Below are 22,378 nucleotides of genomic sequence, written 5' to 3' on the forward strand. Positions count from 1 at the left end.
TGTAAGTTCTGTTATGTTCATGATAATGAGGTTGGATTGACCATGTCACTATTTGAGGATGGTATAGAATCTTGGTGCAAGCAACATCAGCTTTCTTGATTCATAAATTTATTTCAGTGGCCTGAGTAACAGGATCTGATCACGTCCTCGTCTATTCACAACAACCTTGAGCTAGCTGACGTAACTGCTGTAAGAGCGAAAGGCAATAATTATAGGTATCCATGGTGTGATGGAAACTTCAAGGATTCAGATTGACAATGAGGTTGTCGAATTGGCGTGATCAAATTGATCATTCTCTGTTTGAGAGCGTAGCCCTCTGAATATTTGATCTTTTTTTCATGATACATCTTGCGTACATTTTATCGCGATATGACGCAACGATGCGGCATTAACAAAAAATATACATTTAAAAATAAACCGCAACGCTAAATGATATTTCGCGAACAAGATTTGAGCTTTCAAATTCGTAAGTCAAATCTAAAGCTATCTTCCCCAAACCTCACAATATAAATCTATCGCTCAGTCACGTGATTCAGTTGGCGAACTTAGATCAACAAAGTACCCGTAAGATTATACCATATGGCCAACGTAAAAGATGCAGCTCCAGAGAGCGAAGGTATGTTCTCTACTCGAGATTTCAACGCAAAATCTAACAAATGAAGAGCAGAAGATCAAACAAAAGTGCAACGAATTGAAGCGAAGAATTCAGGAAGTGGAGGAATGTAACGAAATCTCATTACTTGCTTTATCGAGGACACGAGCGTCGATAAGAAGGTATAGACTACAATACTCTACCCTTTTGGAGAGACTCCACGATCGGGCTCTTTCACAAGGTCATCAAGAAGGTACTCGCCCTTGGCTGCCAGTTTTATTCGAAGACAACTCTCAGGTCGGGGACCACGCATCTGCACCAATAACACATTTACATGGCGTTGCTACAGATGAAAAAGTATTCAAAAGCCCATTCCAGTCATTTGATTTATCAGAACATAAAAATGTTGGTCATATAGCCGAGGGTTCAAAACGAGAGGCCCTCAGTAACCTGCGGAACACCCTGTCAGCCGAGGAGCAAGCGCAGTTCACAGCAAAACCCACAGATACCCCAGAAAGCAATTATGTCACTCATGCAGCTCCTGAAAGAGACACGGATGTGCCAATTTAGCAGAAGAGGATCTCAGGAACAACACAGTTGAAACCTATAAGTAGTTTAATATGCGTCTTTGGTCTTTTACCCATGCTGTACTCACTTATCTATCAGAGTTTGCTATACTCCATATGTAGCTCTGTAGGAGACAAGCTGAGCAAACCTTGCCGTATTTAAATTCTATCGTTATTCACACAGTTCTGTTCATGAATGAAAAGTGCGATCTACAAGTTGTGTACCCCATAATTTGATAGGAAATTAAAATTTACTTTCTTTTGGTGATATTGTTAGACTTTCCTCCGTTTCTGTTTGTAATATCCATTCTCATCCTTGTTATCTTTCCTCTTTTCTCTGAATCTGGCATGTTTCTTCATCTTCTTCTCTGATGCTTTAGTCGGATTATCTAACATGAGTTGCGCCCTTTCAGCCTTCCGCTTCGCCCGGCGGGTGGAAATTTCAGCTTTCGCTGTAGCGAAGACTTTACTGTACAATTTTGTACCAAGGTTTTTTTCTGCAATCCTGAAGCACTCCCGGGAATATTCTTGGAACATCGTATCCTCAGCGAACAAATACTCATCGACTCCCAATAACGTTGTAATGACTTGTTGAACAAAATTCTGAAGTCTTTCTCCGGTCAACTTTCCAATAAGCGTTGTCGTCAACGTTAAAATCGCTTTTCTTGAGCTCAATCCGAATTCACTCGATACACATCTGCGAAGTAAGTAATTGATTCGATCAGATATTATATCAGCAGCAAAGTTATGCTGGAACTTTTCCCTATCATTCGCATCTGTCATGCTAGTATCAGACACATATAACACATCATTGTCTTCAAAAAAACTGAAAATTTTCAAAATGTTATGAACAGAAGCTTTCCCTAACGAGTCAGGAAGCCCCGGCGCTGCAAGTTGTCTTATAGAACGATGCGAAACGAGCTGTAAAAACTCATTATTCTTATCCGATGAAGATTCTGTTGCCCAATCCACGTATGTCCCGAGAAGTTTGGAGCTAAGAAGCCTGATCCACGAATGCGGGTAGAGCAAACATTGACAAACTAGGTCCCAGAATTTTGTCTTCTTTTCCCAGTAATTCTTACTCGTGATGCCGATGATGTGACTCAGAACATTAAGTGCTGAGAAAATATCTTCCCAGCGCCCCTCTGATGAGTTCAGCGTTTGCGCAAACAGCAAAAACAACTCGATAACTTCTGATGCAGACGAGTTCAAAATTTCATTTCTCTCCATACCAAATTTGGAGATATAACATTTATAAGATAGTAGTCCACATCTGCGTAAAACATTTTTGTCTTGGTTGTGTAACCAGGTATCTATCAAGTGTTCGAAGACTTTCAACTTGTCAGGGCTAGCCTTCTCAAGTAATTGACCTAACAAAATTGTTGCCATCTCTCGACATTTCTCCTGTTCATCTGAAACCATGAGATTAGCTAAACCAACGAAAAAACTGGAAGCATTTTTGTCAACTATTGAGGTATTCGATTTGAGTAGGATCGAATGCATCAACTCCATCACAGATTGTCTTCCACTAGGTGTGGGATACTTCAAATTGTCCATCAAAAACTTGAAAGACGCCTCCATTCGCTTTTGACCTTGATCGTACAAAAGCATAAACTTAAAGTACAAACCCCTTGCAATGTCACGTATCTCTTGAAAATGATTGACGACCATGATGCGCAAAATTTTATCCATGACATCGTAGACTTCTGGGATCTGTATTCTTCTCGTAATCACTGCCTTCACAAAGTTAAACGCGGAGCTTTGCTTTTCGGGATCTTCAAGATCTGGTGTAATCTTGAGAAGAAGCGCACAAATTGCTTCTTTGGAGCAGCATTCACTCTTCCAATGTTTTACAACAGTGGCAATGTACTTGAGAGAGAGCTGGCTTAATTCCTCTGCTGTGGACTGGCTTTCAAGCACAATCTCGATCGCTTTTTCGCAGATTCCTTCAAACACATCGTCACGACTTGGAGGAAATTCTAACTTAATAAGAAGCACAACCACACGCAAAACAGTCGCAACCAATGGCTCATTAGATGAGTTCAAACTTGTTGAAAGGAGCGGAATGAAGCCATCAATGTTTGCAACGCTGAGGAGTTGACGATGTTTCCCAATAACGGATCTCAAAATCTCAAACGATAGTCTTTGCAAATATTGAGAACGCTGGAACTCATTTGCATTGTTCATCCTCGACTTAGAATTGATATCGACCAAGAAATGTGACTCGTCCCGCTTTGGCGTCTTGCATTGATTTGCGCTCTTGACGTCCAGTGATGATTTGTGGATTTTATAGCATAACAACAAAACATCAGTTGAATCTGCTCGCTCATTCGCGAGAATTCCTAGGCAAATTCGCCTGAAACACTCCTCGATTGCTCGTTCGGTCTTGCTTGGTAATGCTTGATCAAGAAGCTCCTTCATTGGGTCGAGAATACTATCGAATGCGTCAAAACTCAATTTGGAACATAAAAGCTCAATCGTATCAAAACTTTTCTTTGCTTTGACTTCAATCATTTTACTGTGATATCCTTCAGCATCTTTCTCCTTACCCGCCGCCCCAAATACATCCTCCATGACAATGTCCACAACGATTCGAGCACTTTCATCAATGTCCCCATATTTGGCAGTGCAGCAAACCTCTCTCAATATGGAATTCAACGTATAACTAAGCACGTGTATTTGAGATCCACGAGAAAGCGCTCCACGAAGCTCGCGAAGGAGATATCGTAAGTATGTTGCACCCAAATGATTTGAAGCCTTGCAAAGCGCTTTTCTGGCGTGGTCCCTCAACTCTTGCGATTTTGATCGTAGCACCTGACATGTACTGATGAGAATGCCAGGGAGTTCACTCAGGACAATTTGGGATGGTGTCATGAGGAGAGCAACCACACAAGCCTCGAGAAGCGGAAGCCTCATGCATATCGTTGAGTCATTTCGAATCGAAAGAGTTTTTCTAATAGGTTGCACGACCAGATTGACAACAAAATTGTTGAATTCTTCATCATGTTGAGGAAACCCTTGCAAAAACTTCGACCCATTCTGCAAGTGTTCTTTGCGAATAACACTCATATTGTTGATGAGGTGAATAACCACTTTTATTGCGTCTCTCATCTGATCTGTTTGAGCTGAAGCAATCGTGATGTATTTCTTGAGATACCGAACATATACGGACCATGGTAAAACGCATGACAAGGCAGCAAATGACCCTTGCGCATCATCACATAGGTTCCGTGACTTTTCTTCTTTGCAAAACAAATAGTTTTCGAGTAAAGGTAAAATGTATTGTTTTGCAGTAAATTCTGTCAATGAGTCTCTTTTTGCAACAAGTTCACGAATTGCTCTCTGCCGTGCTGTCACCTGGATGTGTCTCACGTTTAAAAAAAAATCTTCCGAATCATCTTCCGACAATAAACAGCCTAGATCCTGCAATTGTGGTAACAAATCCTTGAAACGAGCCAAGTCAGCGAGAACCTCGATATAGGAGCTTCTTACATCATCAGTCGGATTCAGCAACCCGTGACAGATCGCCGGATTGATCAATTCATCAAAGACTTCTCGAAAAGCCGTCTTATTGGAGTCCGTTTCTGCTCTTGAATGAAATTCTGCAAACTTTTTGATTGCATGAGTAGCATTCGATCTTAGAACACTCTCATCCTCGTTGTCCATAAAAAAAAGGCAGGAAGAAAGAGCCAACTTCCATCCCATCAGGCTAGAGTGCGTAAAAAATGTCTCGTCTATGAGGTCAAATCCATCTAGTATTCTAGAAAAATCGTAGTCACCAGATTGTGATTGTGACGCATTAAGATGATCAAGAATCTCAACCGTTTTCCTGAAGTCCGGTCTTAGTATTGAGTACGCATCGAAAACTTTTGTGATGCTTTTGCGAATTCTTGAATCCTTCGAGAATCGGAGCATCTTGGAGCTCATTAGAGTAAGCTCATATTCCACCTTTTCATCACAAGCCATAGACTCCATCATCAGCGCTATAGATATTAATAAGCTGACTTTATCCTCAGAACGTACGAAAAAGGATGATTTTTGCAAAGCCTTGCAAGACGCATGAATAAACATCGTTTTGTCGTATTCTTGACTCAAAAATTGACCCTCGACCAAAAGTAATAGAAGCGTGGCACATCTTGACAATACATCTCTATTCTTGGAGCTTTCTAGAATCCGAGGAAGGTTACTGAGTAAGGAGTCCACAAGCATAGCAAGAAATTTGATGTACTGCAAATCTTCCCTGTTCACCTGCTTCGTCAATGCAGATATAAAAAAATCCATTAAGCTTATGATGACTTCATCTTTGCAATGCTCATTTGACATGAGGGATGTGATGGCTTTGAGAGGCATCCAGTCATCCAAACTGTAAAAGCCCATAAAAAAATCATGATTCACTCGATTGAGAGTGAATTCTAACAATGACGAGACCAGCTGATTGTTTTCAGCTTGGAAATTTGTCAATCGCGGCCGAAGAACATGTTCAAATAAAATTGGCATCAACAGGGACCAGTCATACTGCGACCCTACTAACTTATCAAATGTATTAAGACATCTGAACGAAGTTTGTCGCAAAGATTTGAGAGGGGAAGAGTTTCCCTCGGTTTCTGAACTAGCAATTTTTTGGACGCAAATGAGAACGTAAGCGAGTGGTTGTATAGTTTCCTTTAGCACATCATAATACTTGTATCCCAAAGCATCGTAAACTTCGCTAAGCATATTCACGAAACCGGTCATTATTTTGATATTATCGAAATAGTCTTCCGGTGAGCTGGCAGCTGCAAAATACGTCTGAAATGGTATTTTGCTGCTCATGTGACTGACGAAATGTGTCACATATTGAGGTTTCAAACTTGGGAGAATTGATGCAATAGTGAATCTTGCTCCGAACTTTTTGGATTTCTTCGAAGAAGTCTGCATTTTCCCAAAAAATAATTGAAGGATCAATGGGATGACGGTTTTTTCGTCTTCTTCCTTAACCCTTTCATCAGATGTCTCTCCCAATAGGCTCAAAACTTCGTCCTTAAACAACTTATCATCAAGCAAATTCATAAGTTCATCACGATAACGAAGAAGAGAGGTGTCAAGAGCCAAATAAGCTTTCAATGCTGCTTCTTGTAATTTTGAATGTTTTGAACCTATGGCCTCTCTAAGAGTCGATGACAAGGTGATTCGCAGGCAACGAGAGATTCGTCCCTTTATAGAGCTCACCAACTCAAGAGCTGTAACCTTCTCTTCCATAGACCAACTATTTTCACTTTCGTCATAAACGACACAATGAATTAATTCGAGAGACCTGTCCACATCCGCCAATGCAATTTTAGGAACTTCTTTGAGACATTTTAAAAACCTGTTTCTCATTTGAGATGTGATCTGATCTGAAACTTCTTCGACCACTCCCATCTTGTTGATTCTCGTAACGAGTTCCTTTGTAGAGTGAGGGACACGATCATTCACCTTCTTGAAAAGACTTTTGAAAATGCCATCATCATTTTCAAGAATCCAGAAGTCAGAGCCTTGATTAGCCTCTTCTTCGTCGAACTTTAAAGGTCGTTCAATAGATGGCTTTGCTAGAAGCTGATCATAGAGGAGTCGACTGAGCAAATCATCTAAAGCAGAGTCTGCCATCGATTTTAAAGCATCGAAAACAGCTTCCCAGCAAGGTTGATACTGCTTGCATAAAAGCCCCATTATAAAATGGGCCATGCCAATTTGTATTAGACTCGTACCCAGATGCATTGAATACGCCTTGAAGAGCTCCAGAATTCTCAATCTCATTAAACTGGCATTTTCAACTTCTAGAGCAATCTGATCAACTGACGTCATTTGAGACAAAATATCCTTGTGCTCTGGACATAGGATTTGAAGTGTCTGAATGCTTTCAAGCCTTAACCGTCTATTTGTGCTTGAAAGATTTCCTAAACACGCCGCCTGTAAAGGTGCAGCAAATGAAGGACCCCCAAAGAACTTGTAAAAGTTTTGCACCGCTGAAAGAAAAACTTCAGATTTACAGCAGACGTTGATAAGACTGGGTAACATGTCTGTGAGATCTTTCGCCAAGGGAATGGTGTCGTCGCCTTCTGGACAGTTCACGAAAAATGATATAAGCTGACCATTTAACTCAGAGGTATCTGGTGTATCCCAGCGTTGATTGATTGAGTTGATTAACTTCAAGGCAACTTTTTGATCGTCAGCGGACTTCACACTTTGAAGTCTTAAAATGTTACATCTCCATTTGATATCGTTGAGCTCAGATTTCTCGTCTTTGACAGCAGTCGCTATCAGATCAAGGATATTATCTTTCAAAGTGATAGGTATAGCTAATTTCAAAAGATCATGCGATTCATCAATCTCGCTCCTGCTTATGATGAGTGATAATTGTTGAAGTCCCGATTCCAGGTCAAGACCGTTGATGACTTGTTGAAAGCGTCTGTCAATCTCAAGCGATAGGGGGCCTCATGTTTCAAGTCTTTCACAATTTCTAACACGCTCAATTGCAAGACGCTGAAAGTGGATGGTAATGTATCCCATAGCTGCAGTAGCAACATTGCAGCTGTGTTCGCTTCCAGGTTTCTCACGAGCAAAGTCCAAAGTAAGGCAAACATGGTCGAGCAAGTGGCGAATTGCGCTTCCGGCTCATCATCTTCTGCATATTTTAGGCCAATGGCTTTCATGAATTGGACAAAATCTTGATCTAACGAGACTTTGCGTCCGTTATCAGTGAAAATTATGGCCAGGTATAAGAACAATATAGAGTGTAGCTGACGCGGCGCACTAATCAGGGGAAGGTATGTGTTAAGCTCAATCAAAATTTTTCGACTCATGCTGCAAGCTTGATCATTTTTAGCATGATGAAGAGTACACATAATAACTCGTGCAGTAAGGTGTAGAAAGCCATAATCATTCTCCTTACACGAGCGCATAGCTTTGTTTAGTAAGGGCTTCAAAATCATCAATGTCTTTGAATGTAGATTATCATTTGCAACTTTGATAGCCTCTGTGAATATGACAGCTATATTCTCTAGAAACTCTAAGGTTAGGTCAGTTTCTGAGATTAAGGTGAAACAACGATCGACAAAGTCTAAGTAGGCCTCCTTTGACAGCTTTTTAATCAAGTGTGACATCGCTTCTGCACAAAAACGACCTATGTATGCTTTCTTTTGTTCTTTCAAAAGAGGTATGAGATCCTCGAATGAGTTCCACAAGTCTTCACAGATGTCAGGAGAGAGATACCTAAACGCAAATGCTAACGAGTTGAAGCACCATTCGAGAATGTTGGCGGAATTTTTCATACTCTGAGAATCGTTCGGTGACACTGAAAGACATAAATCCATCAATAAATGAATAAATCTTTTGTAAAATGTTAAAAATTCAGGACCTAAGTCATGGATAAATTGAGTCAAAATTTCCAATAAAGGTTGAAGTGAGTGGATATCATGCTGAGAAATATGATATTCTAGTATATCATAAAGCTGGTTCTTGTGATGTAACACTTGGGCTAAGGATCGGCTAAACGGTTCGATTCTTTCAACACAAGAAGTGAAGTTACCGCTTATATTGACCTCTTTCCAGTGGGCTAAAGTCTCCAAGTAGAAAGAAGTGGTAGTATCTTCATAGCTTCTCACTCCAAGTTTGGAGTACGGACGAATCTTGAGGGCGTTGACACGCTCCTTAAAAGATTTGAAGTTATGATGCTTTGCCATGAGGATAAATTCTAGTCACTGGCATTAACTTTACAGAGGAGCTCATCGCGTATATTAGTCACGTGAATAGCACGTGCATAATATGCGTCGCTCCTCTATTTCGTTTAGACTTCTGCAGTTTAGATAGTGGAAGCCATTGGAAAGAAGAAAAATTAAAATGAAATGAAAATGAAACAAAAAATAAAATAAAATAAAATAAAAAGGACGATACAAATACAATCAGGATGGCCTGTACCTCAATCAAGTATCCCGTTTAGCTGTGTAAAGAGAATTCGAGCAAGAATTTCTAATTTTAAACCAAAAACACCATGCGAAAGCATTTTACTAGATTACAGCTCAAATCATAAATAGCCTCATGAGCAATTTAAATTCATCGAAACTGAAAATAGAAGAAGATCAAGATCTTGGGACTATATTGTACCATTTTGGGATGACTGCCAACACAAAGCACTTTCGATATTTCGATGAATCCCTTGGCACTAACAATCTAAAGAATGCAATGGTTCTCGATCCCACTCACGGTCAACACATGAGGAGTTGATTTAATATAACAAGAAAAATGAGAATGATTTTCGATTGGGGCAATTGGAAACAAACCAGAATCTAAAATGGTAGCTTTCTTTTCAAACGGTTTCATCTTCGGTCCAAATGCGACAGGAAACTGAGGAGGGGTATGAGATATCTGCTACCAAAAAGAAAAGGAAGAAAAAGAACGGGGGAATTCCCGTTCAAAAAACCAAAAACAGAAATAGATGGATGAAAGACAACTCGATGTGTTCAAGAAAAACTGGTTTGCAAAGCTAAAACAGCAAAGCTGAATCCTTTTTAGCAGTGCGAGTTTACATGGACTCGTACGCAATTTCACACACATGCCAGGCTACTAAGTGGTGTGGCTCGTGCAGCTTCAAATCAATCCAACATATGAATTGGGGACAGAATAATAATGAAACATGGTTCAATATCACGAAGGTTAACATACAGTACACTACGCAATGTCAGGTGCACAGAGCAGGGGCAAGATCAACCTAGCTATAACCATGCAAAATCATTCAGAGCAGACCCCACTCATTGGAAACACTTCTGAGAGTCCAAGAGAAAACAGGAAGGTCAACATAAGTCAAGGAGGACTTACTCAGAAAACTTCATCGAAAATTGGCAATAACTCAAAACTCGGCCTTCAAAGACTAAGTAGGACGAGCCAGAAACTTAAATTATTACCGGAAGACCCGCCGACTTTTGAGAGCGAGCTACTCTCTTTTGACGAGAATCAAGACCTGAAAAGTGATGTTTCACAAGGAGGGGGTGTATATTCGCAAGTAACCAGAATTACTGATAAGCCAGCGAGGAAGGATGCCGAAATTCTTGGAAAGCTGCATCGTGATTTGTTACCAAGAGTAACAGCTTATTGTACGTCTGGGTCCTACAAAATGAAGGATTTACTTCGATGGCTTAAAGATAGAAAAAGAATTCATAACACCATGCCGAAACTCTTCGACGAATGCTTATACACTCCATTTACATATAAAGACTGGAGAAATGATTCAGAAGATGGAGGGAAAAAAATGATTCGCTTAGCTGATGATGGTGGCGAAATTGAATTTGGTAAAAGGAATGATATTTTCATCTTCGAATATGGCGTCGTGATTATGTGGTGCTACACGCGAAAAGAAGAGATCGCCTTCTTGGAAGATTTGGCTCGCTTTGAAAGTGAAAAGCTCTCCTCCGAGGATGTTCAAGTAGAAGAGTTTAACTACTATATTACTACGTCCTACCAACCACGGATCTACAATGATTTCATAACTCTCCGTGATGATGCCAACTACATGCTCAAATTATCTATATCTCATGCCTTGGCACAATCAGTTAAAATCTCGTTATTTGAGGAACTCGTCGACAATACCATAGAGGATACCCAAGATATTCCACAACAAATCGCGCACACTGGAAAGGTCGAGATGACCCGAGACGAGATTATGAAATCTATCGGGGAACTTTTCATATTACGCATTAATATAAACTTGCATGGCTCAGTTCTCGACTCTCCAGAACTCATGTGGGCAGAGCCGCATCTAGAGCCAATTTACCAGGCGACTAGAGGATATCTCGAAATCAATCAAAGGGTGGAATTGCTCGAACAAAGATTGGAGGTTATATCAGATCTACTACAGATGTTGAAAGAGCAACTAGGCCATTCGCAGGAAGAAAATCTCGAGTTCATTGTAATTGTCCTAGTATGCATCGAGGTACTCGTCAGCGTTGTGAATGTGGTCGTTGATCTCTTGACCTATTGAGATGCCTTGCACGACGGCCTCTGTGGCTAATTGATCTAGAACAACCATTAGGGAATACCGTCGAACCAGTCAGAAATCGCGACTTGTGAGACAAGTCGCTCTGCATCAAATTTCTCACAGCTAAGAGCTCGCGCGGCAGCAAGTATAATTGAATACCGGAATGACGTATACAGAGCGGCCCGCCACAAGATGTGGCGAAGCAACAGGAAAATTTTTTACTAGCCGCAAGCAATTATAAGGGGCTAGTTACCTCACACTTGCCACACCTTTTATATAAGGCGCATGTCTAGTTCTAGCAAACTGAGACATATTGCATTTTTGCTTTTAATATTCTTGCTGATATTTTTGAGACATATATAACTCCGACCTGCTCTTGAACTCAAGTAGTTCTGGCTTTATTCAAAGATTTTCCAATCGATTCAGCATCCCTACTGAAAGAACCTTTAGAAAGATGGATAAGTTACCGAAACTCACATGCCCAAATTTGATAAGGACGAGCACTCTTCCCTCTGAATTTATCCGTCAGCATCTCGACATAGTTAACACTCCGATACTGCTTGACGTTGGTTCAGAGGTTACTCAAATGCAACTGAACTGGTGCAAGGAAGAAGAGCAAGAGGAAAGACGACTTGTACGCCTCTCTGTGCATCGGGAGTCATACGCAACTTTCAAGATACTGGCCGAGCCCGTATCGCCATTCTCATATTCATCAAGTGACGATTCTTTAGTTATATCATGCATCAAATGGAAAGAAAAGGACATTTGCGTTGTTACATCTGTTGATGTTATCTTAGTACTCGAGTTTCTTGTTGGGGAACACTTTTCTATCGAAGAAAAAAGTCGTGTTCGTCGAAATTTACAGTTTCTCAAGCCGTATACTGTCACTAAGTCATCGAATGAAAGCCGCAGACTATTCTCAAGTTTGATGTCAATGGAAAATCCTCGTCCAAGAAATATTGAGAAGGGACTCAAAGTCTTCGAATGGTCGGACTTATTTGTCGCTGTCAATAGAGTGCTTTCGAAGTATTCGGCGAATCCGGAGAATACAAATGCCCAGAACTTGACTACGACGAACGTGACGAGTAATGATGGAGATGCTTCAAAAACCGAGTTGTCCACACTGAGTAATGGACACGGGAAGTGGTATCCCCGACCGGACCAAAATGCGAGTTGCTGCAACGCCCCCATACATACACAGTCACCAGTCACTCCCTTACCGTCTTATACATCCACGATCTTATCCGACATCGCCAGACAAACTAGGTTTCTCGAGGAATGCCGAATCCGTGCTAGATGGCAAGCATCCAAATCACGAGGTTGCTGTGTTGAATCACAATGGCACAGCTTCAGACCATCCACAGTCTATGGTTAGTAGCTCAAAGTTACCTAAATTAGACAGTGAGTTAAATGCTTTCAACAATTCGGAGACGTCTGGCTCTTCGACAGACTTGTCTCTCAAATCTAAGTCCCAAACCGCGTCAACATCTGTGGGAGCCTCACTTGACGAAAAAAGCTCGTCCGGAATATCAAGTTCAACTGACAGTGGTAGCGGGAAAAACACCGACGACGGCTCTGGATCCGATGACTCAAGTGGATTGAGTAAAGGGAGTTTTAAGCATAAACCTAGCGCTATTCCAGAGCAAGACATGAAAGACTCGGAAGACAGTAAATCACCGACACCTGTGGAAACATCTCACCCTCCTCATCTCAAGTACCTTCCGGTACAGAAGTTAAGTACTGCTAATATGAAGAAGCATGATCTTGAGTTGGCTCAAATGAGTCCACTGGAGCGTGAGGGTTCAAAATTTACAAATATAGGAGCCGCTGCTGCGGCTGCAGAGCTGTCATCCAACACAGAGTCTAGCGAGTCAAAAAGAAGAAAACGGAGTCGGAACAAACGGAAGAGATTGAAGCTCCCGAGATATCGTCAGGTTTGGATAGAAAATTCCCACTTCCGAATCCGAGGCAGATCGAATTGTATACTAGGGGGAGGATTCTGTTCATTTAGATCCTCGCCCCTACAGTGGTAAGGATAGCTCCACACCGATTAGCACGGAGGGCAGCAGCACGGAGAGCTCCAGCCGTTAAACATTTTACCAGAGAAAGAAAAATATAGAGAGCTACGTAATGAGTAATATTTATGCGTCATGTATTTAATCTACAACTGTGTAAAAGACAGCCTGCTTTCGATTGTGGGCTTGGATTCAGGCCTGCAGGTGACAATATTCAAATAGTCCTTCAGTTCTAGTGTTTCTTCGGGTGTATGATCGGGTGTGCGAGAAGCGCTGACTATCAGGGTTTCTCTTTTGAGATTACGGTAAAACCCCGACGCCTCTGACTGCAACAAGATAGTTCTTGGTCCCCAGATATTGACGAAATTTGAGTTTCCCAAAATAAGATCCTTGCTTTTCATTCGAACCAATTGCCAAATTGATGAAATAAATTCCGAAATGGACCTTAGATTTGTTGTCAAGTCCTTGAAGCTACGAATTGGCAGCATACTTGGCCTCTTTACCTTTTGCACTGTAATTGAGGGTTGAGAATCCTGTCTTCCCACAACGCAATTTTCTAAATCATGAGGCCCATTGACTGAAATCGACAAAAGGTTGTGTTTGTTTATGAGAATTTCTTCGTTTTCCTTCACTTTAATGGCGAAAACTTGTCCGTGTCCTGCCAAGGCAGCGACACCTCTTCCGCCAATGAATGTGAAACCACGACTCCCAAGAGTCGACAATCCAGTGCGAGGTCTTCCGGAAAGACCCAGCGTTCTAGCAAAAGCTCTGGAAATGTTCTTGGGAGTCTTGTGCTTACCGACGACTAAAGAGGGTCCTCCATAAACTTGTAGAGCATCCTTCTGTAAAATAGCCCAGTCTGTTACACCATTTAATTCCAATGAAGCAAATGACCTTTGACTAGACTTTCCGACATACCTTTGAAACATGCTGCATGTTTGCGCAGACACAATAAGTGATGTAGGCTCCGTTGACGTGATCTCTTCATAGAGTTGGACTCTCCCATCAAACAAAAAGGATTTAAAAGGAAACAATGCTCTTACTTTCGATCTTAACCGAGGTAAATTCCCTTGGACCATCACCAAAGAATTTTTTCGAATGTTGATTGGTATAGATGGTGGAATTGCAATGGTTGCCATGGAAGGAGGATTTCCAAGGATATTCACCAGTATATCGTCGCTCGTTTTGATACTGGGTAATCTCTCCACATAAGGCTCGACTCTTTTAGATGATGTTTCTCCCGCAATACGTGTAGAGCCCGTCAAAGGGGATAATGAATGAAATCCAAGTGCCCGACATGTCGTTAACAATTGAGCGACCAGCTTGCGCAACATGTTGTTGAATACTGTTGTTCGCGGACTTGTCTGCCACTAAGTTCAAGTTCGCGCTTTACACTGATTGACTGAAGCTACCATTTTCATTATACATTCGGCGACTTAATTTAGGCCTCTTTGCTTTTTAAGTTTGAGACGCTTTTCTGAATAAATTGAAAAAACCGATCACCGTATTCTTTTGCGGGAACAGCGGAGATCGTACTCCGGTTTTGACCAACAGATCTAAATAAAGTTTCGAGTTTCTTTCTGATGGAGTAATGAGTTAAGCAGTCGATGATGCCTAGATAGTAAATGACTCTCGTGGGCTCATTCTCCTCATTTGTTCCCCGTATCCCGCCATCGTGTCCGTAGAAAATATATTTGGACCGTCCAGGGAAGTTTCGGGCAGGTAGGTCAGCTTCGCGATCAATGTCTCTCGGATTAGTCTTGATTAAATCATTCTTGCTGTTAGATTTTGGGTCAAAAACCGAAAGGTTGGTGATAGTTGTAGAATTTCCTTTTTGGACATCGTGGATTCCAAGAAGCAAAGAGTAATCCATGGCATTGATATTTTTCAAGAACTGGACATCTGCACGAAGCTGCTCTAAAAATATTCGGCGTTTCTTTGGGCCAAACATAATTTTCTCCTTTTGCTCAAGCCAATTAAGATCCTTCAAAGTCGTGTGCGAGGAATCGAGAAGACCCTCTTTGTCAAGTGGAATCTTGGTATATCTACCCCATGTGGAGCCCTTCAAATCGTACTTTGTGTGTATGTCTCTATGAGGGGAAATAGGTTATTCATGACGATGAAATGAACTTTTTTAATACTACCTCTGACCTTGAGACGATGTAGCCCATAGAATTGCGATATGAGCGTATTGGGGTTGCTTTTCACATGATGATAATAGTCCTTCAAAATCCTGCGCAACTGCTTGTGTTCCGAATGATGTATGGTTTTGATGATAAATCTGAAGTCTCTCGAATAATAGAAAAAAGAGCCGCTTTTTCCAGGCGATCCAAGCTCAGAAAGAATGTACTTACCTGTGATTGATATAAGGTAGTCGGCTGGATCTACGCCAAAAAGAGATCTCAAATCACGAAATACTTCTGGGCAATAGTCCTTGAACTTGAAGTCATATTTCGAGGATGGCGTTAATTCATTACCATCCATGTTAAAGGTCAATTTCTTTGTACTTTTGAAATCTTCATCATGGATCTTTTTCATCATCCCCGAGCATCGCGATACAGCGACACGGATACCAGTTAACATATTATACGCCATCACGAAATTTTCATGCCCCTCACTAATTCTGTTGCCCAAAAACACATTTTCATCTTCTGTATGGCCCAATTGTTGCCTCTTTTTTATATTACGTTTAACAATGATAGAATTCCTCATTCTAGTTATTTCGTCATCGAAAAAGTCCTTATTGGCAGTTCGAAGTCTTGGAATGTCGGCTGTGGAATTTGCTCTTGCTGACACGCGAATATAGCTCTGATCCAGCGTATTCTGATGATCAGTATTTGGCGGGATTTTGGCATTCGAAGGGCCCCCAACTTGTCGTTCCACAATAGATCCAGCATCCCTATGAGTCTGTGGTGACGTATGCCTTCTAAGTGGACTGATTCTAGAGTTTTGTAGTCCTGATCTATTCTGATCCAGTTGCTCGGAATTGAAAAAGGGCGCTGAACGATTCAAGTCATCCAGAGGGCCAATTGCACGAATTATTACTGCCTTTGGATCCACATTTTCATTTTCAATAGGTTTTGACGTTCTTTTCTCTGTGTGCGGTGCCACTCCAGTATCTAGAGTAGTATTATGGTCATTGAGGGATTTGTTAGTTAGGGTGTGGAACGAATCTGTCTGGGGAAGAGCCTCATCAGCTATAGAGCTTGGAACCGTATCTCCAGTACCAGCCTCCGAAACATCTGATGGTGCTCCACGAAGGGACCTTGAAGTTGGGGTCAAAGGATTATCGTTCTTTCGGCTCGGTGACTCGGGCACTTTCGAAAGTACTTTTCGGGCTTGAGCGTCATTGGCGGGTAACGTTTCTAGCAGAATCATAACACCCGGCCAAAAAAAGATGTTATCTTGTTAAAATGGGCAACTCGGATTGATGACACGCGCCAGAACTTGCCTGAGGACCTTTTGCGATGATTTCGTATGTATGCGCGTGATAATAATTTCCTTGCTGACGTGGAATTGAGACAGTTTTTTTTTTTTTAACCGAGACAATCGAACTCTTTTTTTTTTTTTTTTTTTTTTTTTTTTTTAGAGTCGTCCTGCTTGGGTTATCTATGATACACTCGGGCTTAATTAAAATATAATCTGGTTTTTTGTCGGCGCCTGGGACAATAAGCGTGTTGATATCACCGGTACACCGTAGCCTTCCAGCTTCCTCAAGAGGGTCTGTGGATGAAGGAAAACAAGAAGGAAACGATGACAATTTTTCTAAAGAAATATCCATTTTTTTCTTTCCGATTCTGTTCACTACACGAGGATTGAATTGATAGTTAGAGAAGAAAAAAGCGAATACAAAAGGAAATTTTAGAAGATAATAAAATTCCAGCAAACAAAATGATCACTCAATGCTTTCTTAGCGTAGGTCCTAGAAGCATATACAATCTTTACTCATAAAGCAACCATATCTGAGTTATTTAAATCAAGTACTGCTTCCTCATTCACGGGTAGGGACGAAATCTTAGAAGCAATGTCATTCGCAAAGCTCATTTCTCATGTCTGGCTATGTCTTTCATTCTGCTCTATTGCAAACACAATTTCCCTTTCGCCGCATCCTGACGATGGCTATAGGGGAGATTCTATTAATCAGTGTCAGATTATACAAGCGGAACTGCTTGAAAGCCTAAAAAACAATCGAAATACTTTGCTCGCCATCAATGACACTACTGTTTTTCACCTTTATTCCGATAACTCCTTCTTAGTGAAAGCAAATCCCAATTCATTAGATAATCCTGGAGTCCTCAGTACCGATGGTCAGACTGAATCACACGATTTCAAAGTAACTGACTTGTTGGAGTTCAAAGTATTTGCCGATATTGTTGATCATCAATCAGACCTAATGCCCATTTCAAACTGCCACGGAGAGCTTGCTGGCGAAGGAGGATCAGTAGCATTGCTGCTTGGATTTCAACAGTCGGTTTCCTCGACTTTAACTTTTGGGCTTTCACCCACCCTTATTTTACCAGCTTTGGAATTGACGGCCAAAGTAAGTTTGGGTGGTTCGAATGATCTAGCAAACAAAGTAACCTGCAATGTAGAGCATGGTGAAATAGTACAAGTGTTTTTGAGGGGAATAAGGACAGTCAGTTACCACTTCGCTGTGCGGGAAATGAGCTTCGACCACATGTCCGGTGAATATGTCAGTCAATCGGCCTTTCGAAACACAACCGCTCTTGAATTCAAAACTGGAACTAGTCTGAGCGAGTACCTATGCGCTACAAGTACCATGAAGAATTTAAAGTGTTTTTAAAGAGGCCTGGATGATTTCATTTAAGCCATCTTGCCATGCTTCATAGTTTGAAGGTCGTATTTCAAAGTTCTATAGACCTTATTGTGAGTCCAACGGGATGTTGGTTGTATGTGTGCGGCTCACGAGTCCGTGTGCCGCACGAGAGCGAGGCCATCTGGAAATAACGTCAACACAATAGAACTTTTCCCGTAAAGCATGGGATTATTCGACTTCTATAAAAGATCATCGGATCATAACAGAGATATTCAAGATCTAGGTTTCGAGATTTCTAGTTGTGACCAAGAATGCGATTCTTGCACCACTAAGTATCCCTCATCCATCAATTTGTCCGAGGCTTCAAGTGATGACTTATGGGGTACAACTAAGCCATATGGTCTCCACATAGTCATACCCACCAACAAATCTGATTGGCCGCATGACGCTATACAAGGCTCGGGTCGCTTTGCGATTAGCGTCGAAGAATGGGCCTCACAGTCTTCGGTAGATTTGGGCGACCTGAACAAAGTGAAGGTGACTGTGAGCTCACTTTCATCCCTCAAGCTCGAGTCGGATATAGAGTATATGGACGGAGAAAGGGGCGACTTACTCCTCTTACCTTTTTTTGTTTGGATAAAAAACATAAAGGCTGAAGATACGACGCAAGTTTTGAATGAGGTAGTGCCTCGACTTGTTGAGTGCCGAACTAATCATTCAGAAGAGATTCCTGCGTCATTGCAGACCTCGATTCCTAATGTCAAAGTGGTAGCTGATGCGAGCTCAGCTTATATATTTCTTTGCTCTCATAAAACCCGAGACAAAAAATGTGGCGTGACAGCTCCTATCATGAAGAAAGAGATGGATCTTTATCTAAGAGAGATTGGTCTCTACAGGGATTTTGGCGATGAGAGAAGGGGTGGGGTTCCCGTGTCTTACGTGAACCATATTGGAGGCCATAAGTACGCTGCTAATGTTATTATCTATATCAAGAAATCAGGGAAAAACATCTGGCTAGCGAGATGTAAGCCCAGCAACGTCATACCAATAATAGATGAGTGTGTCGTGAATGATGGCAGAGTTTGGCCCGATAAGGTGAGACAGATACAGAAGTTTCAGCCTATTGACTGGTAATAAGATATTCTTTTGGATATTATAGAATTTTTATAATCTTCTTCCTGCTATACTTGCCTTTAAAATGTTGGCTCTCTTCATGGCGTAGTGAGCGTCACTTTTCGTCATCATGTCCAAGCTTCCAATCATCAGTTGCAAGCGATTTGACTCAGATTTCAACCATGATTCCTCTTTCGCAAGGATTTTTGCCACAATTTTTTGATAATACGGAAGCATCGATAAATCAGCACCATGTTCCACATTGTATTTATCAAACAAAGCCTTAGCCTCGGTACTATCGCAGTCAAGCATCACGACAATATCTCTGAGGAGATTTTCACCATCTTCGGTATTCTCAAACCTGATCCGCTTGTCTACAAAAAAAAGCCTTCCAGCATTTCTATCAGAGAGAACATCTCCATTGTCTGAAATGCTAAAGATTCGTTCGACGAGGCTCATAATGTTATCTTTCGTCACTTGCTGCACACATGATGAATTTTCAAAAGAATCAGACTCGACTTCAATTATCACTGGTAAATCTGAGACATCGAAACTCAGACTAAGTACACTTGGATCGGTAATATGAAGTTCAACAAACTTTACACCATTAGCATTATTTCTGAAGACTTGGGCAGCTTGGTTCCATGAACTCAGTAGGAAGTCTGACAGCAATTGCTTGTGCTGAACCAAGACAAGCTTTTTGTTTGATGATATGTTTTCTAGCGAATCAAGATCTCCTTCGCTTAAATAAATCACAGATGATTGGGACTGTTCACTGTCTTCCACATATTTTTTGTTTTCAACTTTAGAAGCGAGCTTGATGAAGTTACTCAATGACTTCTGGTCTCGCAGACCGTTATAAGTAATGGGGTGAGCCAGTGAGTCAGTAAAAAGCAATAGCGTGGGGTACCCTCCAACTTTATACTTTTTACGCATACGTTTCCCATCACCGTCACCGTCGATTTTGACAATTTGGATATTGACACTTTCCGAAAATTCATCGGCCAATTCCTCGATTACTGGCATCAAAGTTTTACAATGCCTACACCAAGTGGCGTAAAAGTCAACCAAAGTTGTCACACCAGATGACAAAACAATTTCATTGAACGTTGTATCGGACACCTGTAACACATTGGAGGCAGCTCCGACAGCAAGGAGAAGGAAAGGTATAAACCGCATTGGCATCCATAAATGGATTCTAGCCCATTCATATGAAGTATATGCAGGGACTAATATGAATTTGACGTTTTCTGCCGACCGTAGGTGAATTTTTTCGAATTACTAAAATTACGCAAAAAGCCTAACCAAAGTATTGTTTAATTGAAGTCATAAATTGTTTCCTTCTTCTCGACATCGGAGGTCGTTATTGGGTGACAGTCATTCAATATACAGGAAAGTAAGATATTTCACAATCTAATGGTGTTTATACTCAGATTCCACTAACACAGTTTTTTATCTTATGATCGCATCTAGATTCATCGTACGTAGATGGTGTTCTACGCTCCACCAGGCAAGGCGATTCAGATTAACGTTTTTCACTAAAGACGGATGTCAACTTTGCAAAAATGCCGCTACGATTTTGCATGATGCTATAGAAGCAAATGCGACAAAAAATGTTAGCTTAAAAGTGATCAACATACTCGACCCAGAAAATTCAGAGGCTTTCGATTTATACTGCTACGACGTGCCTGTGCTTCACATTGAGAAAGACGAGGGAGCCAAAATGACGAAATTCATGCATTATTTTAACAAGGAGAAAATCATGGAGGAAATAGGATCAAATCCCAAGTAAACTAGTCACGGCGCATTGATGTTCAAACTCGGGGTGTAGAGCTATCGTGATCGTGAGCCACAGAATAATTGGTCGAGCTTTTGTTTTCGAATTTGATGAAGGCGCTGTGAGTCAATGATAGTTCGGGAAAGACTCATATGATGGCTGGGCCGTGCGAAGGGGTGCCGGAGATAAAGATCACAACGCGCGGGGAAAATATACTCTGGTATGCCGGAGATAAAGATCACAAGGACGCGCGGGGGAAAATATACTCTGGTATATTTTAGCTACACAATTCTTGATTAAGCTCGACATGACTGACCAGATTACGCGCCAAAAGACTGCGCTTGTAACAGGCGCTCTGTCTGGCATTGGCTTCTCCACTGCTCTTGAATTTCAAAGACGGGGCTATCGCACATTCGCTTGCGCCCGGAGACTCGAACCTATGGTGGAGCTTGAGCGCCAGGGTGTCACAACTTTCAAGATGGATGTGTCTGACATAGATAGCGTCATAAAGGGCAAACAGTTTATGATGAGAGAGACCGATGGTTATTTAGATGTATTATTCAATAATGCTGGCCAATCTTGTACATTTCCCGCCATAGACGTAACCGACGAGCAGTTTAGACAATGCTTCGAAGTTAATGTATTTGGCCCGATTCGCTTGACAAGGGAGCTAGCACCGCTTTTAATCAATGCGAAAGGGACTGTTGGCTTCACTGGCTCCGTCAGTGGCTTGATACCCTTCCCCTTTTCTTCCATTTACTCGTCCACCAAAAGTGCTATTCACCAATTTGCTGCCGTTTTGAGACTCGAATTGAAACCTTTTGATGTGAAGGTCATAAATATTGTCACTGGAGGGGTCAAGACCGCCATTCAGGATATCAGGCCTCTACCAGAATCATCCATATACAATGTGCCCGGTATCCATGAGTCGTTGGAAGAAAGAAGAGCAATGGCTGTGAAGAATAAGCCAATGGAACCAGACGTTTACGCAAAGAAGGTTGTCAATGACTTTGAGCATGCGACATGCGATGGAAGACTCAATATTTACAGAGGGCACATGTCAACGTTCTTGGGTTATTTATTGTGTTGGTGCCCTAGGTTCATTGTCGAGAGAGCTCTTATCCGGAAGTTTCGCTTTGTGGGGATCTTCAACTTTTTGAAAGAGAAGTATTCAAAGGAAAAGATTGAGTAATGAATGAATTAAAGGTGACCTATAACTTTCACTTGAAGTGTTCTAGTATATAAGTCAAAGCAATGATATGATAAATCACATTTTCGCAATTAGTCGCAGATCCTCGAATATTTGATCCTTGAGGTGATCTATAACCCCCCAACCGTAGCCATTGGCGAACCTTCGTCTAACGACTATATTGTTATGAGCGTCGGGAGGTAAATAAACTAGAACCTTTCTCCAATTGATACCATCTGCGTGGTATTTCTGTGCGATCTTCACCTGTTTTTCAAGTTTCCACTCTTTCGATCTAAACAAACGTTTGAATGGACCCACACTAGGCGATGAATCTTCGGGTATATTATTGAAATGGTAGAAT

General features: G+C 41.4%; 5 protein-coding genes across 5 annotated transcripts; 2 read left to right on the forward strand and 3 right to left on the reverse strand. All coding sequences in view use genetic code 12, as the record gives it.

The window, feature by feature from the left end:
* Window positions 1-1,431: 1,431 nt before the first annotated feature.
* Window positions 1,432-8,858, reverse strand: UTP20 (Utp20p; the record flags this gene model as incomplete). The annotated part of the gene is made up of 5 exons (XM_025483229.1): window positions 1,432-4,222; window positions 4,598-5,398; window positions 5,840-7,510; window positions 7,573-7,801; window positions 8,297-8,858. The coding sequence occupies 5 exons, from the start codon at window positions 8,856-8,858 to the stop codon at window positions 1,432-1,434; spliced, it is 6,054 nt and encodes a 2,017-aa protein (XP_025337442.1).
* A 1,478-nt stretch (window positions 8,859-10,336) lies between these two features.
* On the forward strand, window positions 10,337-11,149 carry CXQ87_004796 (uncharacterized protein; the record flags this gene model as incomplete). Its single annotated transcript, XM_025483230.1, has 1 exon — window positions 10,337-11,149. The coding sequence occupies one exon, from the start codon at window positions 10,337-10,339 to the stop codon at window positions 11,147-11,149; it is 813 nt and encodes a 270-aa protein (XP_025337443.1).
* Window positions 11,150-12,479: 1,330 nt separating this feature from the next.
* On the reverse strand, window positions 12,480-15,744 carry CXQ87_004797 (uncharacterized protein; the record flags this gene model as incomplete). The annotated part of the gene is made up of 4 exons (XM_025483231.1): window positions 12,480-12,734; window positions 13,665-14,141; window positions 14,684-15,235; window positions 15,280-15,744. The coding sequence occupies 4 exons, from the start codon at window positions 15,742-15,744 to the stop codon at window positions 12,480-12,482; spliced, it is 1,749 nt and encodes a 582-aa protein (XP_025337444.1).
* Window positions 15,745-19,102: 3,358 nt separating this feature from the next.
* On the reverse strand, window positions 19,103-20,077 carry CXQ87_004798 (uncharacterized protein; the record flags this gene model as incomplete). The annotated part of the gene is made up of 1 exon (XM_025483232.1): window positions 19,103-20,077. The coding sequence occupies one exon, from the start codon at window positions 20,075-20,077 to the stop codon at window positions 19,103-19,105; it is 975 nt and encodes a 324-aa protein (XP_025337445.1).
* A 1,058-nt stretch (window positions 20,078-21,135) lies between these two features.
* AYR1 (acylglycerone-phosphate reductase) lies at window positions 21,136-22,020 on the forward strand (the record flags this gene model as incomplete). Its single annotated transcript, XM_025483233.1, has 1 exon — window positions 21,136-22,020. The coding sequence occupies one exon, from the start codon at window positions 21,136-21,138 to the stop codon at window positions 22,018-22,020; it is 885 nt and encodes a 294-aa protein (XP_025337446.1).
* Between the last annotated feature and the right edge of the window lie 358 nt (window positions 22,021-22,378).

The sequence above is a fragment of the Candidozyma duobushaemuli genome, assembly GCF_002926085.2.
Source record: "Candidozyma duobushaemuli strain B09383 chromosome Unknown F_B09383, whole genome shotgun sequence".
Lineage (NCBI taxonomy): Eukaryota > Fungi > Ascomycota > Pichiomycetes > Serinales > Metschnikowiaceae > Candidozyma > Candidozyma duobushaemuli.